The 19079-nt window shown below is 37.4% G+C and overlaps 2 protein-coding genes across 5 annotated transcripts in view; one reads left to right on the top strand and one right to left on the bottom strand.

Moving 5' to 3' along the window:
• PCM1 (pericentriolar material 1) overlaps positions 1 to 3126 on the top strand; it is an 82028-nt gene extending 78902 nt beyond the window's left edge. Inside the window, exon 41 of the mRNA XM_059156188.1 lies at positions 1193 to 3126. Within this exon, the coding sequence (XP_059012171.1) occupies positions 1193 to 1218 (26 nt within the window). The 3' untranslated portion in view covers positions 1219 to 3126. The remainder of the gene's footprint in view (positions 1 to 1192) is intronic.
• Positions 3127 to 7652: 4526 nt separating this feature from the next.
• Positions 7653 to 19079, bottom strand: part of ASAH1 (N-acylsphingosine amidohydrolase 1) — a 46955-nt gene continuing 35528 nt past the window's right edge. For 2 of the 4 annotated variants that reach the window (XM_059156189.1, XM_059156192.1), the window contains exons 6-14: positions 17213 to 17287; positions 16300 to 16345; positions 15406 to 15550; positions 14793 to 14847; positions 14587 to 14668; positions 10357 to 10488; positions 10127 to 10250; positions 9601 to 9702; positions 9421 to 9546 (exon numbers count right to left, since the gene is read on the bottom strand). In XM_059156189.1, the coding sequence (XP_059012172.1) occupies positions 9436 to 9546; positions 9601 to 9702; positions 10127 to 10250; positions 10357 to 10488; positions 14587 to 14668; positions 14793 to 14847; positions 15406 to 15550; positions 16300 to 16345; positions 17213 to 17287 (872 nt within the window). In that variant the 3' untranslated portion in view covers positions 9421 to 9435. Of the gene's footprint in view, positions 8744 to 9420; positions 9547 to 9586; positions 9703 to 10126; positions 10251 to 10356; positions 10489 to 14586; positions 14669 to 14792; positions 14848 to 15405; positions 15551 to 16299; positions 16346 to 17212; positions 17288 to 19079 lie in introns of those variants that run through there. The other 2 variants (XM_059156191.1, XM_059156190.1) reach the window with 2 other exon arrangements.

Genomic DNA, 19079 nt, shown 5'->3' with positions numbered 1-19079 from the left:
GTCTTTGAATCGCCAGGTTTACACACTTCACACCACTCACCATAGCACATACCTTTCCCAATGTCCATAACCCATCTAAATAATATTCTTGTAACTTTTCTTAATTTAAAATTCAGACATCTCTTATCTTCCCTATGAAAAGTGAGCATTTGGACTTCTCTCTCCTTCTTTCACTATTTGGTTTTTCTGTTTGTTACCTTCGTTATTTTAAATATATATGTTTTCTAGTCCCATCAACTTTGGTCATTACTTAGCTGCTACTCCCTTACCCTTCCGCTTTCTCTATTCAGTTTTACTCCTCTTCTTACATGAAGGTTATAAAAACAAACACACATTTTTGTAACTATAATAGTTAGAACTTCTTTACTTTGGGGTGCTTGGGTGGCTGAGTGGGTTAGGCCTCTGCCTTCGGCTCAGGTCATGACCTCAGGGTCCTGGGGTCGAGCCCCTCATCGGGTTCTCTGCTCAGCAGGGAGACTGCTTCCCGGTCTCTTTCTCTGTCTGCCTACTTGTGATCTCTGTCTCTGTCTAAATAAATAAAGTCTTTTAAAACAAAAACAAAAAAACTTCTTTACTTTTTCTGAAGACCATTCTGTGTAAATATGACTGATTGCAGAGCCAAGTGATAATCCCATATTTCCTTCTTCATGGATCTAATAGCACAACCTCTGGGCCACTCAGAGGAGACAGTCTTGCATCAAAAATCAAAGGATTTTCTTTTTGTTATTCTGTCAGTTCATCAATTTTTGCTTTTCCTAGGTGAAGAGAAGGACAGACTCACTATCAAATTTTCAGCTAATTTCCCAGTATTGAGCCCAGTTTTACTTGTGAGACTCTTATCTGTGCTCTGCTCTGCCCCGCCCCGCCTCTTTGCACCTCCTTCTGCTTCAGCATTCCAGGGCTTTGTTGTCTTCCCAGGTCCTGCTCTCCCTCCTAGCCACTCTTAGTGGTCCGGATTTAGTCAGTTTTATAGGTTTTATTTTGTTGGGTTTTTTTCCTGATGGAGCTTTAAGAGACAGGAAGTATCCACTCGTCTACCCTCTTCAAACAGAAATCCTCATCTATTTTTATAAACTAAATTAGTATTTCCTTTATAGTAACTTCATGCTGAAAGTTTTAATGTAAGAGAACAATAATAAATTCTAGTAATGTCTTAATTCAGTAATTTATAGCACATTATTCTGTTTTTCAGAAACAGTGGGAGCCCAAAGCGTATGAGATGTCTTCTGAGACTCATCTAACTCGCTTTACGTTAGTCAATGCATATATGAACGTGGCACTAAATAAACATCTGTTTTGATCTGTATAAAAATGTAAATTAGTTTGACACTGCATTCTTGATAGGTGTGCTAATTTCTGCCCGTGGCAGTTTAAAACATCAGAAACTGAATTCTGGACAGATTGAAGCCTTGATACACTGTGGGGTTGTTTGTTTTTCTTCTTTCTTTCCTTTTTTTGGTCTTCATTTTGGTTTTCTTTTTCCTTTTTTGTGATGTTTGGCATCGTTAAATTTAAGATGTAGTTTTAAATAAAGTTTGGACTTACCTGTAAAGTACCTTTTTTTGAAATTATGTTGAGTTCTATACAGTAAGTCACTGTTCTGTATGACTAGGATATTTAGAGGAGAGCAAGAATTTGAAGAAATACAGAATTTTAGCCGGCTGTTAGATCAGGCTTCCAAGTAATGTCAGTATTACTGCTTTTCAGTCTAGATACCTGCATGTCTTATTCTGTGCAGGATTAGGGAAAATTATAAAGGTATTCAGGTTATTGGTGAAGTTACTATAAAATGTAAGTATTAATTATCAGATAAATATTTTCCAGAATTCAATTCCTATCTGTGTTGCCACGGTCTTTAAAAAAAAAAAAAAAAGTGTTACATAAGTAGGAAGTTTTTCTTCACAAACAAGTAACACTGTGATTAATTTTACATGAAAAACCAAACCCTTTCAAGTAGGGATTGTAAAACTGAATTTTATGTACCAGAACATTAAGGCTCTATATGCCTTCAGACGAACTTGCGTTTTGAGATAGCAGTTGATTCTGTGTGTGGTGAGAGAAGCAGATATGTAGATTAAGTATTAAGTATTAAGTAGGGAACATCTATGGGATGTCTTCACTACCAGGCTGATCAATTTTTCAAAGGTGAATTACTTTTAGATCGCAAACTTGCCATATACCTAAGTAAGGCTTCACAGAGCCAGTTAATGGTGAAGTCAGTCTGTTAGTCTTAGAGGTTGTTTTTGTTTTTGTTTGAATAAAATATACAGAATTAGTTTCAGTTAGTGGTATATGAAACTTACTAACAATTTACTGAAATACCCCATTAGAAAAGAAGTTGGTTGGTATTCCTTTAAAAGTCTTAGTTGCATTATACTTCAGTGTAAAATAATAATGCCTCTTCAGGGAGTGTTAAATGAAGATTTCCCTATGAGGACATTCACTGTATTGCTAATTAATTTAAATTTACGTGAGGTATAGATCTCCAGCATTAATTAAAAAACCCATTCAGAAGACTATCATTCAGAATCAGGAATTCTTACCCAGTTGGCCTGACTCCCAGGAAACTAAAACAATAAATTAGATTATATGTATATTTAAGTTCTATACCTGTATATTTTCTAGACTCTGAAAAGAAAGAGGAGAATTTCATGTGTTGGCACTCAAGCCGAGCCTTACATATATAACGGCCGTGTGTCTCTACATGCAGATTAAAGTTCAGTCCAGTGAAGACCTGTACTTCTGAGTTCTTTTCCCAGCACCTATGAACCTTATTTCACTAACTTGTGTTAGAGCTGCTGTCACCTACTATTGTTTTCTGTTTTAGAAGATAATTCCACTTTAAAATACCTGGGGCTGAAGATCAGATAATTTGCTTTATTCTTAATAAATACTGCTCAAAGGTTAAGCATTAAATATTCATGTTCATTAATTTTTAAGGTGAAATTTGGGTTATAGATAAAATAGGGAGAAAAGGTGAAAGTGAGTGAGAGAGAACCTGTGCAGGTTGAGAGAATGCTTACAATAGTGAGCTTACCAAACTGGGCAGATAATCTTTGTATTTTGTGACATTAACTCTGGGTACATGCGTTTTCACTGTGAATAAATATCTATCCTCCATCCAAACATGAACTGCATTTTCATTTAAACTGACATCATTATTTATGATTTAGAAATTATTCCAGAATTATGGCTTGACAATTTTAAATGTAAAAAAACAACAAAAAAATAGAACCAAACAAAAAAAAAAATCAAAGACATAAAAAATAGTGGCATAACAACTAGCCAGGGAGGAGACTTCTCAAATTCAAGACCACTTTTCTTCCACTGTAGGTAGGTGTATTCTATTATTTCTTAATTGTATCTATTTCATATACTATGTAGAGAACATTCTCATACTTACTCAAAGTTAGCCTGGCATGTTTCTTGTTTATTGTCCCAATGTTACTTAATATAAACAGTTTATTCTTTACCTGTAAAAAATAATTGGCTCTGGATGTCACATATTTCACTGTGCAAACACGGCTGCCCAGTCGCCTTGCCTGGAGAAGCCATCATTTCTTGTTCTTGCCACATAACTAATTGCTGCTTTAATATTGGCCACCTTCATACATCTGGTTGCTCCCTCAGAGTCACTGGTGTCTCTGCTTGGCTCATTTTCCACTAAGGAATAGAATGCCTTTAAGTAACTTTGATTTATAATATAGTTTTAATTATTAGTTCATCTGCCCAGACTTAGAATAACCCTGGGCCAGCAATTTACAGAAAGTTATTGATTTGGATATTTTGAAAACAAATCGCATTATAAAGCTTGAGTTTGAGTTCTCTCCTACATACCTAATTAATGTACTGACAGGTTGGAATTATGATTTTCCAACTGATGATGGTGTGAAAGTAGTATAGGCATACACTGGAGATATTATAAGTTCAGTTCCAGACCACTGAAATAAAGTGAGTCAAGTAAATTTTTTTGGCTTCCCAGGGCATATAAAAGTTTATGTTTACCCTATAGTTTACAGTTTATAGTATATAGTTCATAGTATGTTTACCCTGTAGTCTGTTGACTACAGGGCCCCGGGATTGAGCCCTGCCATCAGGCTCCCTGTTCAGCGGGGAACCTGCTTCTCCCTCTCCCAGTCCCCCTGCTCTACTCTCTGTCAAATAAATAACATCTTCAAAAAACGAAAAAAATGCCAACCATCATCTGAGCTTTCAGCAAGTTATAATCATTTTGCTGGTAGAAGGTCTTGCCTGGATGCTGATGGCTGCCGACTGATCAAGGGTGGTGGCTGTTGAAGGATGGTTTGGCCATGGCAGTTTCTTAAAACAACAATGAAGTTTGCCCGCATCAGTGGACTTCCTTTCTCTCCTGTATACTGTGCTGTTTGATAGCATTTTACCCACAGAACTTATTCCAAAATAGGAGTCAGTCCTCTCATACCCTGATGCCTCTTTATCAATTAAGTTGATGTAATTTTCTTAGTCTTTTCTTGTCATTTCAACAGTCTTCACAGCATCTTCCCCAGTAGTACACTCCATCTAAAGAAACCACTTTCTCTGCTCATCCATAAGAAGCAACTCCTCATCCATTCAAGTTTGATGAGATGCCAGCAGTTCTGTCACATTTTTAGGCTCCTCTTCTTTTTTTCCTAAAGATTTTATTTTTAAGCAATCTCTACACCCAACATGAGGCTTGAACTTAAAACCCCAAGATCCAGAATTGCATGCTCTGAGCTTCAGGCACCCCTTTAGGCTTCCCTTCTAGTTCTCTAATTATTTCCACCACATCTGTAGTTAATTCCTCCACTGAAGTCTTGAACCCCTTAAAGGCATCCTTGAAGGTTGCTATCACCAACTTTCAAACTCATGTCAACACTGATATTTTGACCTCTTCCCATGAATCACAAATGTTGTTCATGGCATCTAGAATGGTGAATCTTTTCCAGAAGGTTTAATTTACATTGCACAGATCATCTCAGAAATCACTGTCTAGGACAGCTATAGCCTTACAAATATATTTCATATAGAGTAAGACAATATATTTCATATAGAGTAAGTAAAAAATCCTTGATTCATGTGGTGCTGCAGTGTGGATATTGTGTTCGCAGGCATGAAAACAGCAGGAGTCATGTTGCGTTGTCCATGAACATCAGAGCTCTTCAGTAACCAGGCACGTTGTTAATGAGCAGTCGTCTTGTGAAAGAAGTCAATTTTCTGAGCTGAAGGTCTCAGTCACGGGCTTAAAATATTCAGTAAATCAGGTTGTAAACCAATGTGCTTTGTTTACGGAATGGTCATTGAGCACTGGCTTCAACTTAAGGTGACCAGCTGCAATAGCTCCTAACATAGAGACAGCCTGCCCTTTGAAGCTATGAAGCCAGGCATTGACTTCTCTCTAGCTACGAAATTCCTAAATGGCATCTTCCAAAAGAAAGCTGCTTCATCTGCACTGAAAATCTGTTTAGTGTTGCTGCCTGCATTGATGCCCTGAGCTAAATCTGGGTAACCTGCTGCAGCTTCTCCATCCCCACTCGCTGCTTCACCCTGCACTTTAATGTTAACAGAGATGGCTTCTCTCCTCAAACCTCATGACCCCACCTCTGCTAACTTGCACCTTTTTCTTCTGCAGCTTTCCCACCTCTCTTAGCCTTCACAAGATGAAAGCTCTAGATTAGGCTTTAAGGAAATGTGGCTTGCTTGATCTTCTATCCAGACCACTAAAATTCTCTCCATATCAGCAATAAGGCTGTTGTACTTTCTTACTATTCATATGTTCACTAGAATAGCACTTTCAGTGTCCTTCAAGAACTTTTCTTTGCATTCACAACTTGGCCTGTTTGGCACAAGAGTCCTAGTTGTCAGCCTTTCTTGGCTTTCTCTCCGCTTTCCTCACGGAGCTTAGTCATTTTTAGCTTTTGATTTAAAATGAGACATGGCAACCTACTGAATGGGAGAAGGTATTTGTAAGTGACACAGCCAATAAAGAGTTAATATCCAAACTATATAAAGAACTCCTAAAACACAATAGCAACAAAAACAAACAAACAAAAAATCCCATTAAAAATGGGCAGAAGATCCAAATAGACATTTTCCAACAAAGACATCCAGGTGGCCAACATACACATTAAAAGATGCTCAGCATCCCTCATCAGGGAAATGCAAATCAAAACCACAATGAGCTACCACCTCACACCTGTCAGAAGGGCTAGTATCAAAGAGATAACACATATGCGTAGGTGAGGACATGGAAAAAAGGGAACCCTCATGCACTGCTGGGAATGCAAACTGGTACAGCCACTGTGGACAACAGTGTGGAGGTTCCTTTAAATATTAAAAACAAATACACAATCCAGTAATGCCACTACTTGCTGTTAACCCAAAGAAAATGAAAGCATGAATTTAGAAAGATACATGTACCTCTGTGTTTATATCAGCATTATTAACAATAGCCAACACATGGAAACAACAGTGTTCATCAATAGATAAATGGACACTTAAACACTTAGGAGCCACTGTATGGTTATTAATTGGCCTGATTTCAATACCATTGTGTCTCCAGGAATAGGGAGGCGCAAGGAGAGGGAAAGAGACAGGGAAATGGGTGGTGGGTAGATCACTGTATCTAATACAGTAACAATGAAAAAGTCTTCAATTTTGTGGGAATTACTAAAATGTGACACAGGCACAAAGTGAGCAAATGCTACTGGAAAAACGGTGCTTGACGCAAGGTTGCTACAAACCTATTTGTAAAAAACACTACCTGTGAAGCACAATAAAGCAAAGTGTTGTAAAACTATGTACACTTACAATCTCATTAATGTCCTCTCCAAATTAAAGACCGAATTAATACAGCTATTCAGTGGGAACTACTGTCAGCATTTTAGTAAACATCCTGTCCGTCATCTTTCTATATTCTAGATTTTTATCTAATTTTGCACAAGTACTTCTATAAATAGACTTACACTCCACATCCTATTTTGTAACTGCTTCTTTACCACTAAGCAATGCTACCTAAAATCTTAATGCGTGTTAGTTCCTCCCTATCTGCTGAGGTAGTCCTGAGGAACTGGTCTAAAACAATTAGCATCTCACCTATTTATGAATATCAAAGGTTACAACTTTAGAAAAAATACAAGTTTACCTCACTTCATTTTTATAAGAGGAACAAAATCTGAAGTTGTGGGCTTTTTAAGATTCTATTTATATTTTTAAGTAATCACAGCCAAAACTGGGCTCCAACTCATGACTCCAAGATCCAGAGTTGCATGCTCCTCTGACTGAGCCAGCTGCTGCACCCCTGAGGTTTTTTGTTTTTTGTTTTTTTTTTTTAATTCAAATCCTATTTTAACACAAATCCTCTTATAATTCCTCTAGCTTCACTAAGATAGTATCATTATAGTTTTGTGGAAACACCTCCTCCCAGGAGAAAAATAGCCTTTGGACACCTGCATACTGCTGACACCACTGGGTTTAGAGGTGGAAGGATTAGTCATGTAAGATGGTGAGCAGGTAGTCATAAACTGAAGAACCCGCCTACGTAACCCCTGTAATTTAATTCAGATGCTGTGTTCAGCTTCACTTTCTCCCTAATAAGCCCCGCCCCCAAACTGGCATGTGGGTGTACACTGAATCAGCATATATGACCACTGACACTACTTCCAATGACTGTTTATTGAGCATCATGAACACAACATACAAAATAAAGTGGACACAGTCTCACCCAACTGGCATGCATTTCACAGTTAACTGTTAAAGTCTGAAAGGTTAACAAGTTCTATTATTAGCACTTTCCATAAATAGGACTGATTTCTGAAAAATATTTTTAGTAACTAAGTTTTTTAAAAAATACATAGTGATCAGAAAGACAAACTAAACATTTATTAAGTGAATGATACTAATGTAACTTTACGGGTTCACCTCTCAATTCCATAAGGCTATTGATTCACAGAACGTGAGACTCCGTGTTTGAAGTTAACAACTGCCTGGACTTACTGGGAGGTAGAGTAATTATGAAAAAGGGAATGTGTCAGTTCTGTGTATGAAAGGCTGCCTTGCAGATGGATTGCTTCATGAACCCAAAATAAGTACTTCTATTGAGGGTCAAAAGCCTTGAGTATTACTGCCCCTTAAGAGAAATACACAGCTGAAGGTCTGTCTCATCCCCCTCCAATCAAAATCAGTGAAATTACGTTGCTGTCATAGACAGCAAAGACCATGGTGTGCTAATTTTAATAGTAATTTGAACCAGAGGAAAAGAAAATTAAAAAACATATGGATTGAATTGAGAAACTGAACTATGTACAGATGTGCTGGATTCAACACCCACCGAGAATCTTGCTTTTATTCTATGGAGGTGGGTCCCCTAATAGATTCATTGCCCATACCTATCCCTAAAAGTCAAGGTGAAGTGAAACTGCAAATTCTAGATGATTGATTTTTGTATATAAAGAAGTTACCTGCAAACAGAACAATCAACTGTTACGGCAAAAATCGTCTGTGAACTGTAAACACAAGAAAGACAAGTTCATGCCTCAACGAGAAACTGCCCTGAGTCTTGGTCTTTGGAAGGAGATCAGACGGCTGCACTAGTTTGATGCATGGGAGTTTCCATCTTCATGCCACACAGAGAGCATTCTAGGGGCCAGGTGTATGCTCACCAACCTATGCAAGGGTCTGGGCAATCCCGCAGGTAAGTTTCATATTGACCTTTGGTAACATCCATCAGGGTTGTGAATACAGTCAGCTGAAAGAAAAGTTACTTTTATTTTAAGGATGTTTCCAATTCTAAGATGTCCTGACTTATGTTAATTTTGGTACATGTCGAACTGCTTTATGAAGTTACTTAATATAATATATAAATTGTATATAAATAAAGACATTAAATATACATAGATGTAAATAGTTACTAAGTTAATAACAATAGTTCTAATTCACCATTTAGGAATATAAGTAAAAAATAATTAAGACAACTAACTTCAATAGTGCCATTATTCCAGGTCATGAATATAAACAGGCCTAGGTGAAAATCCCCTCAGCTCCTTATGAGATCTTACTCCTGAGTACTACACTGCTTCACCACAAAACTTTAATACTCAACCCTCCTCAACAGTATAAACAGTAGTCCTGCAAAGCCTATGTGGACCATGGACTGTAACCAGCTTAGCTGTGACTGTCCTTATCCTTACCGTGTTCCTGACACAGTGGGGGGAACTATGCAGGCACAAAGCTCCATCTATAAACACATTTCAGACTCCGTTGAGTTTTAGGTGTTAGTTACAGTGTACAGCATAAAATTTCTGACGGGGGAAGTCAAAAAAGTAAAAGGCTACATTTGTGTCAAATGTCATGGAAGTCAAATTGGAAAGAGTATTTTTACCAGTTTGGGACAAAGAACCACACTAATTGGTTTGTCATATCCCAAGAGTTACTGTTTTGTCACATAAAAACATTTTTAAAAATCGACCTTAAGCAGAACATGACTTGGGGTCCTAGCTCTGACTGATCCAAGATAACCGGGAAAGATAAAAACAGGACCAAATTACTTCCCTAAAAGTACACACGTACGTACGTGTGTGTGTGTGTGTACACACACACACACACACACACACACACACACACACACACACACACATATTTTTTAAATACCTTGTTGAGGACAGGTTTTGTTGATAGGACATCATATATGGTTGCAAATGAGATATTCTAAAACACAAAAATAAGTTATTAAGTTAATGCAGATATCAGCAGCCTTATCCATACAAATGGGTCATTAGAAACAAAGACATTCTTCAGTCAATCTCCCCACAATCCCCTAAAATAATTTCTTTTGGAGTCACTCTTAGAATGAGAGTTAATGATATTAATATATCACTTTCTCTCTCTTTTGCCCTTTTAATTCTTGCCTGTTAGTCATTCAGCTTTAAAGAGTGGTGTCCAGTATTAGAGTCAAAAAGGCAAATACAGTACAATTTTGATCTTTCAATTCAAAACAAAAACTCAGTACAAATTGTCCAGAGATACTCATCACAAAGTTTATAAATTCGTCGAAGGCCAAAGAAAAATGCCACAACTTAGATACTCTTTATAGGTCACCATTTCTTTCCACATAATGACATTATGAACGTACCTCTTGGGTTGTCTGGTTTAGACACATCTTTGCAGGTGTTCTGCGATCGTCAAGAAAGAAAGGGCTTTTCCAACGGTCATAATTTGTTTGTACTACATACCATCTGTCCTGCTTGGTGTTAAGTCTAGATACAAAAGGAGAAATTCTGCTTAGGCTTCTTGCCTTAAACCTGTAAATATGTCAGTCTGGGCTTTAGTTCCTATTTATTTTGTGTGAACAAGTGTACTTACTCATATACATCCAAAGATTGTTTTCTGTCTCGTGTGATCACACAACCCTCCCCAGTCTTGTTGCCTCCCAGGATAAAGTATGCTGGGGCCAATATCTTGGTTTTGGTCAATATATTCTTGGCTTCCTCATAACTACATAGAAACATTTAAAAAAAAAAAAAACATTTTTAAGTAACTTGGAATGAAAAATTTTTCGTCGTGGAAACTAAGGGAACACAAGTATCTGAGAAACATGTTCTTTTAGAAAGGGATGGTGAGCAATGGCTCATGGAGGAACAATCCCCAAAACCATGTGGTGAAACACTGAGATCTGAAATATTCCCTCTAATCTGAAGGACAAACCAAATGGCCTCGAGATATTATCTTCCACCCTCGTTGTCTAAGCCTTTTACTCAACAACAGATCAAAAAGAAATAGTACTAATTACTATTTCTAGGACTTAGGGAATAGAAAGTAACCTTGGAAAACTGGGCTATTAGAAACTGAATTTTCAGAAAGGTCACTAAATCTTACTCCCTTGAACTCATTAAAAATAGGAATGATACCCATTTATTCTAGGTCACTTGGATGTAGTGCTGGCTATTACAAAATTTCTGTACCAGCACAGAATATAACTTCTATTTTAACAGTTATTAACAGTTTAAATGAAGATTTTATTGTACAAATTTTCTTCTGTGTATGGATGGGTTTTTTGTAAATCAAGAAAAACTAACAGGTACCCTTTATACTGGCACTATCCCTAGCACTTTTTAAATAAATCAGTTTATTTTTTGATTTAAATACACAAAGCATGAATTCCATATGAATGTCAAAGGTTAACCTAGAAACTCTGAAAGAATTCTTCAATGGGAGATTAACGAGAAAATATTTTTTTATTTTAATATGAGTAATTTAAAATAGACTATAATACACTAAAAGGATCATACACCATAATCAAGTGGTATTTATTCCAGGGGTGCAAGAATGGATCAACATCCACAAGTCAATGTAATACACCACATTAACAAAATGAGGAATAAAAAGCATATGATCATCTCAATAGATTCAGAAAAAGCATTTGACAGAATTCAACATCCTTTCATGATAAAAACTGTCAACAAAGTGGGTATAGAGGAGGGAACATATCTTAACATAATAAAGGCCACATATGAAAAGCCCTAACTAACATTGTAGTCAAGGAATGGTGAAAAGCTGAAAGCTTTCCTCTAGTATTAGGAACAAGATGAAGATGTCTACTCTCACCATTTTTATTCAGTATAAGCCAGAGCAATTAGGCAAGAAAAAGACATAGCATCAAAATCAGAAAGGAAGAGGTAAAATTGTCACTAATAGCAGATGACGATACTCTATATAGAAAACCCTAAAGATTCTACTGAAAAACTGGGAGGATAAACAAATGCAGTAAAGTTTCAGAAGCACAAATCTATATACAAAAATCAGCTGCTTTTCTACACACCAATAATAAACTACCAGAAAGAGAAATTTACAACTGCATTAGAAAGAATAAAGTACCTTGGAATAAATTTAACCAAGAAGGTGAAAGACATGTCTACACTGAACACTATAAGACATTGATAAGAAAAATGGAAGAAGACACAAATATATGTGTTCATGAATTGGAAGAATTAATATTGTTAAAATGTCCATATGACCCAAAGCAATCTACAGATTCAGTGCAAATTCCAGTAGCACTTTTCACAGAAATAGAACAATCCTAAAATTTGAATGGAACGACAAAAGGTTCCAAATAGCCAAAGCAATCATAAGAACAACAAAGCTGGAGGCATTACATTTCCTGATTTCAAACTATATTACAAAACAATAATTAGAAATCAAGACAGTATGATATTGGGATAATAACACACACAGACAGCCCAGAAACAAACCCATTTATATATGGTTAACAAATTTACAACAGAGTCAAGAATACACAATTGGGAAAGGGCAGTAACATGCAAAAGAATGAGACTAATCCACCGTCCTACACAAACTCAACTCAAAATGAATTAAAGATATGGACATAAGACCTAAAGCCATAAAATTCCTAGAAGCAAATATAGGGTATAAAGTCCTTAACATTAGTCTTGGTGAGGAGTTTTTGAATTTGACACCAAAAGCAAAAGGGCAACAAAAACAAGTGGAAGTATATCAAACTAAAAAGCTGCATAGCAAGAAAACCATCAACAAAATGAAAACACAATCCAGTGAAAGGAAGAAAGTACATGCAAATCATATATCTGATAGAGTTAATATACAAAATATATAAAGAACTAGTTCTTCTATGATTCCTGGACCCAACTTTAACATTGGAGGGTGCGAGGGGGCTTGCCACATCCAACCCTGCAGGAATCCAAGAAAACTCAATTCTGACGCTATCTCCCCTGAGACAGCACTGTATTCCACGGGTTAAGGATTCAGACTTACAAACAAGATTACATCCCATCCCCCACCTCGGAGGCCAGTTCTAAGCCCCACTGTGCCAGTTCCAATTACCCGAGCCTCTAGGGGACTGGTTGAGACTGGAGGCTGCAACAAGCTCCTCTTGAGTTTCAGTGAATTTCCTGAAGGGCTCATAGTACTCAAGGAAACATGTTTACCAGTTTATTAAAGGATATGATAAACGATATGAAGCAACAGCCATATAAAGACTGCATAGGGCAAGCAAGGTATATGAGGACATAGAGTTTCCATGCATTCAAAGCATGCCTCTCTCCCCAGATGGTGTGTTAACCTACCCAGCTCTTCAAACCCTCTCCTTTTTGGCTTTTATGGAAGCTTCATTACATCAGCATGACTGATTAAATAACTGGTTTCATTACCATAACAAAAGACACATTTATCATTCTCAACACTTAGGAAATTATAAGGCTTTTGGGAGTTAATGGAAACAAAAAGCAAATACATATTGTAAAAAAAAAATATATCACACTCAAACAACTCAGTAGCACACACACACAAAAAATCTGTTATAAAAAATGGGTAGAGGATCTGACTAGGCATTTTTCCTAAGATGATATTCAGGTAGCCAACAAGTACATGAAAATGTGCTCAGCATCACTACTGATCACCAGGGGAATGCAAGTCAAAACCACAATGAATTATCACCTCTTTTATCTGCTGGAATAGCTATTATCAAAAAATAAGAGTTGGTGAGGAACTAGAGAACGGGAACACTTGTACACTGTTGGTGGGAATGTAAACTGGTGCAGCGTTTACAGAAAACAGTACGGAGGTTCCTCAAAAAATAAAAAAAGTACCATATGATCCAGCAATTCTACTTCTGGAAATATATCCAAAGGAAACAAAAACACTAACTTTAAAAGATACCTGCAGCACCGTGTTGACTGTAGCCTGAGTAACAACAACCAAGACACGGAAACAACCCAAGTGACCACTGATTGATGAATGGATAAAGAAGATATGGTATATGTGTGTGTACATGTACACACACACACACACACACACACACACAGGAATACTACTCAGGTGTAAAAAAAGGAAGGAAATTTTGCCATTTATGACAACATGGATGGACCATAAGGGAATTATGTTCAGTGAGATAAGTCAGACAGAGCAAGACAGATACCTTATTATATCACTTACATGCAGAATCTAACAAAATTAAGCTTACAAATACAAAGAATAGAGTGGTGGTTGCTAGAGGTGGGGAATAGGGGGTGGGAGAAATGGGTGAAGGGGATCAAACTTCCAGTTCTAAAATAAGTAATTCCTGGAGATAAAATGTACAGCAAGGTAACAATAGTTAACAATACTATACTGTATATTTGACCGTTGCTAAGAGTAAATCTTAAAAGTTCTCAACACAAAGTAAACAGTTTCTGTAACTGTATGTGGTGATGGATGTTAGCTAGACTTACTGTGGTGATAATTTCACAATATATACAAATCCCAAAACATTTTGTTGTATACCCGAAACCAAGATAATATTTAATGTCACTTTTATCTCCAACAAAAAATAAAATTTTTAAATGAATAAAGCAAGGGTGCCTGGGTGGCTCAGTGGGTTAAGCCTCTGCCTTCGGCTCAGGCCATGATCTTGGGGTCCTGGGATCAAGCCCCATGTCGGGCTCTCTGCTCAGCGGGGAGCCTGCTTCTCCCTCTCTCTTTGTCTGCTTCTCTGCCTAGTTGTAATCTCTGTCTGTCAAATAAATAAAATCTTAAAAAAATAAATAAATAAAATAAAATGAATAAAGCAATCAAACAGATTACCTTGTGCTGTTTTCCAGAACTGATCTAGTGATAAACCCTATCCACATAGCATCTTTCTTTCCCAAAATCCATTCTATGACACCTGGAAGAAATCAAACACACACAGTGTCACAGGCCTGCAATCAGGTTAGACTATGAACCAGAAGACACAGTCTGGCCTTCCTCTTAAAACATCTATACAATTCCCATTTAAAAACTCTACTCACCCATATAACCGCCATTTATACTGAAACGTTCATTTAATGTAAGACTAAGCAGTCCCTGAAAACAAGACAAAGCAATGAGGTCAAAGACTTCAACCATCCTGTTTTTAAGGCCCCCTCGTATTTATGCTGGTATGCCAAATCCTGGAATGCAGGGGGTGGGGAGTGAAGGTGGGGATTTAAAGCTGAGTGAAAACTATACTATCACATTCTATTAACAGCTTTTAAAAGTTCAAAGCATCTTCATGTGTAGTGTGTGAAATGGGCAGGTAGAATATTACTGGCCACACTTGTCTGAAAAGGAAAACGAACTGTAGAGAATAAATGCCTAACTTGTTTGAGTAGCAGATTAAAGGCCAGATGCCAGATTTATATTACATTCCCAGCCCTCCACAACCAGCCACGTGCTTTTTCCTCAGAAGAGGTTCAGAAACAAACCTGTGTTCCCTCTCTACTCTTCTCTACCACGTGAGCTCACACCTGCGATGGTGACAAAAGTACAAAGGGATGGACTGAGGCTTCATATTCTTTTTAGGTCCTTAGACCCCACCCTTCACAGGCAGTAAAAGCAGGACACAGAGCTACCTGTAAACTTATGTAACAGTAGACTCCTTACTGGTTTGAATCCTGTTAACATGCCCACATAGCCAGCAAAGCTTGAAGCCTTGAAGACAGTCTTATTGTTTCTTTGGAAGTCCAAGTTCACTGTCAAAGGTTTGAGTTGCTCAGTTACGACCCAGGTATTATTGTTTATATTCCACCTACAAAAGACAAATTACAGTGACATTTAAAAACAATGATGATAGGGTACCTGGGTGGCTCAGTGGGTTAAAACCTCTGCCTTTGGCTGGGTTCATGATCCCAGGGTCCTGGGAACGAGCCCCGAGTCGGGCTCTCTGCTCAGCGGGGAGCCTGCTTCCCTTTCTCTCTGCCTGTCTCTGCCTACTTGTGATCTCTGTCTGTCAAATAAATAAATAAATAAAAATCTTTTTTAAAAAAACGATGATAATAATGAATATATAATGATCACGGCCAGGCATTATATCTCCCTAATCCATTAATGACCAAGCCTCACAAGAACTTTGCAATGTGAGTGGTTTTACCCTCCATTTTCCATGTGATAAAACTAGAGGCTCAGAGAAGCTAAATAACTCAAAACAACACAGCCTACTAAAGAGCAAACCCCATATTCAACTGTATGTCTCTAATTACAAAGCACTGTTGTATTTTTCCAGGAATGTTAAGAAGATGTAAAAAAGAATGCTGTTCTTCCCTTCTAAGCAGTAAGCCCAACATGCAGCTGGGGCCTTTAGTCATGCTCCAGATTTCTGTTTACTAGGTTTAACTCCGTTACGGGCTCCCAAAGAGTGTCCCCAACTTTGTCTCAAAACTAGGGATCCAGTATCTTCACTTCTGGTCATATTTGGGACATGATGTATGATTTACTTTTCATCAGTGTAATACAACATACTCTTCCTAAGGACTGACACTCACCATGTTCTTTACTTACCCAAGAAACACTCCAAAGTCCATGTTTCGTCCATGTAGTAGATGACCTAATTTGAAGTAAGGAGAGACATGAAGCATAATGGATGCATATGATAGTATAACAGATTCTAACTCAAAGCTGGACACTTAATTCTGGTTTACTGATATTTACAACTGTTCAACAGTAAGAATTAAGCAACATCCTAAAATCATAGCCTTAATAAGATCAAACTGTTGTGCCTGTCACAATGGCCAGATCCCCTCCTAATTATCTGAGAACACAGGGTTCCAGGTAAAATTATAATAAGGGAAAAGAATCAGTGCTCCTTCTTTGGTCCACTGACAGGTACCTAAGTCACCTAATGTGACTTGCCAACACATTTCCCTTCAGCAATTGTTACCTACAGCTCAACACTTCAAAGGGGAGGTACCAGGCAGACTTTCTCCTGAGAGGAGAGGTAAAAATTAACAGTAAATCAGGATACATCATCCTGTGCCTGCATTCTGGGGAACTACCAGAAAAAAAAAAAAAATGGGGAAGTGAAGCTGGTCTACACAGGGTCCCTTGGCTGGGAGATGATGGGACAAGATTTGTCCTGGGTTTTAACGAAAGGCTATCTTATCCATATAAAGATAATCGCTTACCCCTATGAATACTTATACTAAATCATGAACAGTACAAGGCAGACTAGCAGAAAGGATAAGAACGTTTACAGTCCTGAAACACTTCTTCCAAGTGTTCTGCATCCCTGAATTAAACTTTAGTAGCCATTACGTTAGTCTTCTTTTAAAAATTTGCTGAGATCTTCAAACTAGATGCTACATACAGAGAATCTGAAGAGTAAGCCTGCATATTACAAGTTCTAGTTCTATTTATTTAGATTTTTCTTCTACTTTGTATTTGCACTGCCCACCCTCCCTCAGCACACATTTACCTTCTTTGTCTTCTGTTATTATTGAAGTGCAAATGGTAAAAAATTCATAGAACACATTGAATGAAATAATCTCTCCTATGAGAAAAGAAAGGACATTTCTTGGTCAATATACAGAGCTATGACATTGTTAGAAAATTCTTTTTTAAGAAAAGGTTTAACAGTCATCTTGTGCGTTTTTGCTGTGGCATATGAGTCTGCAGACAGTCTGAACACAGCTGCACAGTTGGTCAGGTGGAAGTATCTCACCAGCCTGTACTCTACAGACACAAAACAAGCCCCCAAAGGGTCAGCTATTTGGGCAAGTTGAACACCCAGGCATACTAGAATTGTACTGTAACATGATGTCCAAATTTTTCATTAATGTGCATCATTTTAATTTGGTTTAGGGGTGCTAACATATGACAACTTTTAAAAAAATATTTATTTGAGAGAGCGAGAGATCATGCGTGCGAATGGAGGGAGGGGTTATAGGGAGAAAATCTCAAGCAGACTCTCCAACGAGCATGGAGCCTCAGGCAGGGCTTGATCCCACAACCCATGAGATCACCACGTGAGCTGACCCATGAGATCATGACCTGAACCAAAATCATGAGTGACACTTAACTGACTGAGCCACCCAGGTGCCCCTAAAATATGTTAACTCAATACATCTGGCTCTCTATTATATACTGACCATGTTATTTTGCTCACATTTTTAGAGGTGACAAATATTTCTGAGGTGAAAAAGGAGATCCAGGAACTATTAATAAAATTAGTGCAGAGCTACCAAGAAAATCCATTTTAAAACATTATAATTTTTGAGTATTTTTCCAAAACTGTATAATAATACCAATAAGCATTTAAGTAACAGGCATACACCCTGGGAATAAAAGGCACAGCATATAGGGAATATAGCCAGTGACACTATTATAGTGTTCTAGCTACACTTTTGGTGAGCATAGTACACTACAAGAGTGATGTGCTGAAACACTATGTTGTATACCCAAAACTTAACTCTGTGTATCAACCAAATGCAAACAAAAAAATTTATTTAATAGAGATATACAGCACACTATCTCTATCACAGTCATGTTAACATGTTAAGCTTAACATGTCTTCCCGATCCTAATCTAATGTTTATTTTACTTCCATTTTGATAACATTCTGTTATTACTTTATTATAAATCATGTGTTAATCTTTTTTTTTTTCTTTTTTAAAGATTTTATTTATTTATTTGACATTCAGAGATCACAAGTAGGCAGAGAGGCAGGCAGAGAGAGAGAGAGAGAGAGAGGAGGAAGGCAGGTTTCCCGCTGAGCAGAGAGCCCAATGTGGGTCTCCATTCCAGGACCTGAGCCGAAGGTAGAGGCTTTACCCCAGTGAGCCACCCAGGCACCCCATGTTAATCTTTTTAATTTGTTTTTCTCTCAAGATATTTATATGTGGTTTTTATTTTTGGGGCTTTTTACATAATAAAGAAATTAAAGACTTGTTTTTCATATAGGCTATAAGAATATATTCCCAGTATGTTGACCATCTTTTTACATCATTTAAAAAATATGTTATTTATTTATTTGAAAGATGGAGCATGAGTGTGAGAAGGGGCAGAGGGAGAGGGACAAGCAGATTCTCTGCTGAACAGAGCTTGATCAACATAGAGCTTGATCCCAGGACCCTGAGATCATGACTCAAGCCAAAATCAGATGCTTAACTGACTGAGTCGCCCAGCCGTCCCTACATCATTTTTTTAAAAGAGGCAAAAAACAATAAAAAAAACAGCCACCTTTACTGATAACTACTTTTGATTTTCAGAAATTCTGAATCCTCTCTCTTGTTAAACAAAACAACAAGGTACTACTGGCTACTTAAAATAGGTCTATCACTATG

Source organism: Mustela lutreola, chromosome 18 (assembly GCF_030435805.1).
Source record: "Mustela lutreola isolate mMusLut2 chromosome 18, mMusLut2.pri, whole genome shotgun sequence".
In the NCBI taxonomy this organism is placed as follows: domain Eukaryota; kingdom Metazoa; phylum Chordata; class Mammalia; order Carnivora; family Mustelidae; genus Mustela; species Mustela lutreola.
This window is presented reverse-complemented; position numbering and strand designations above follow the sequence as displayed.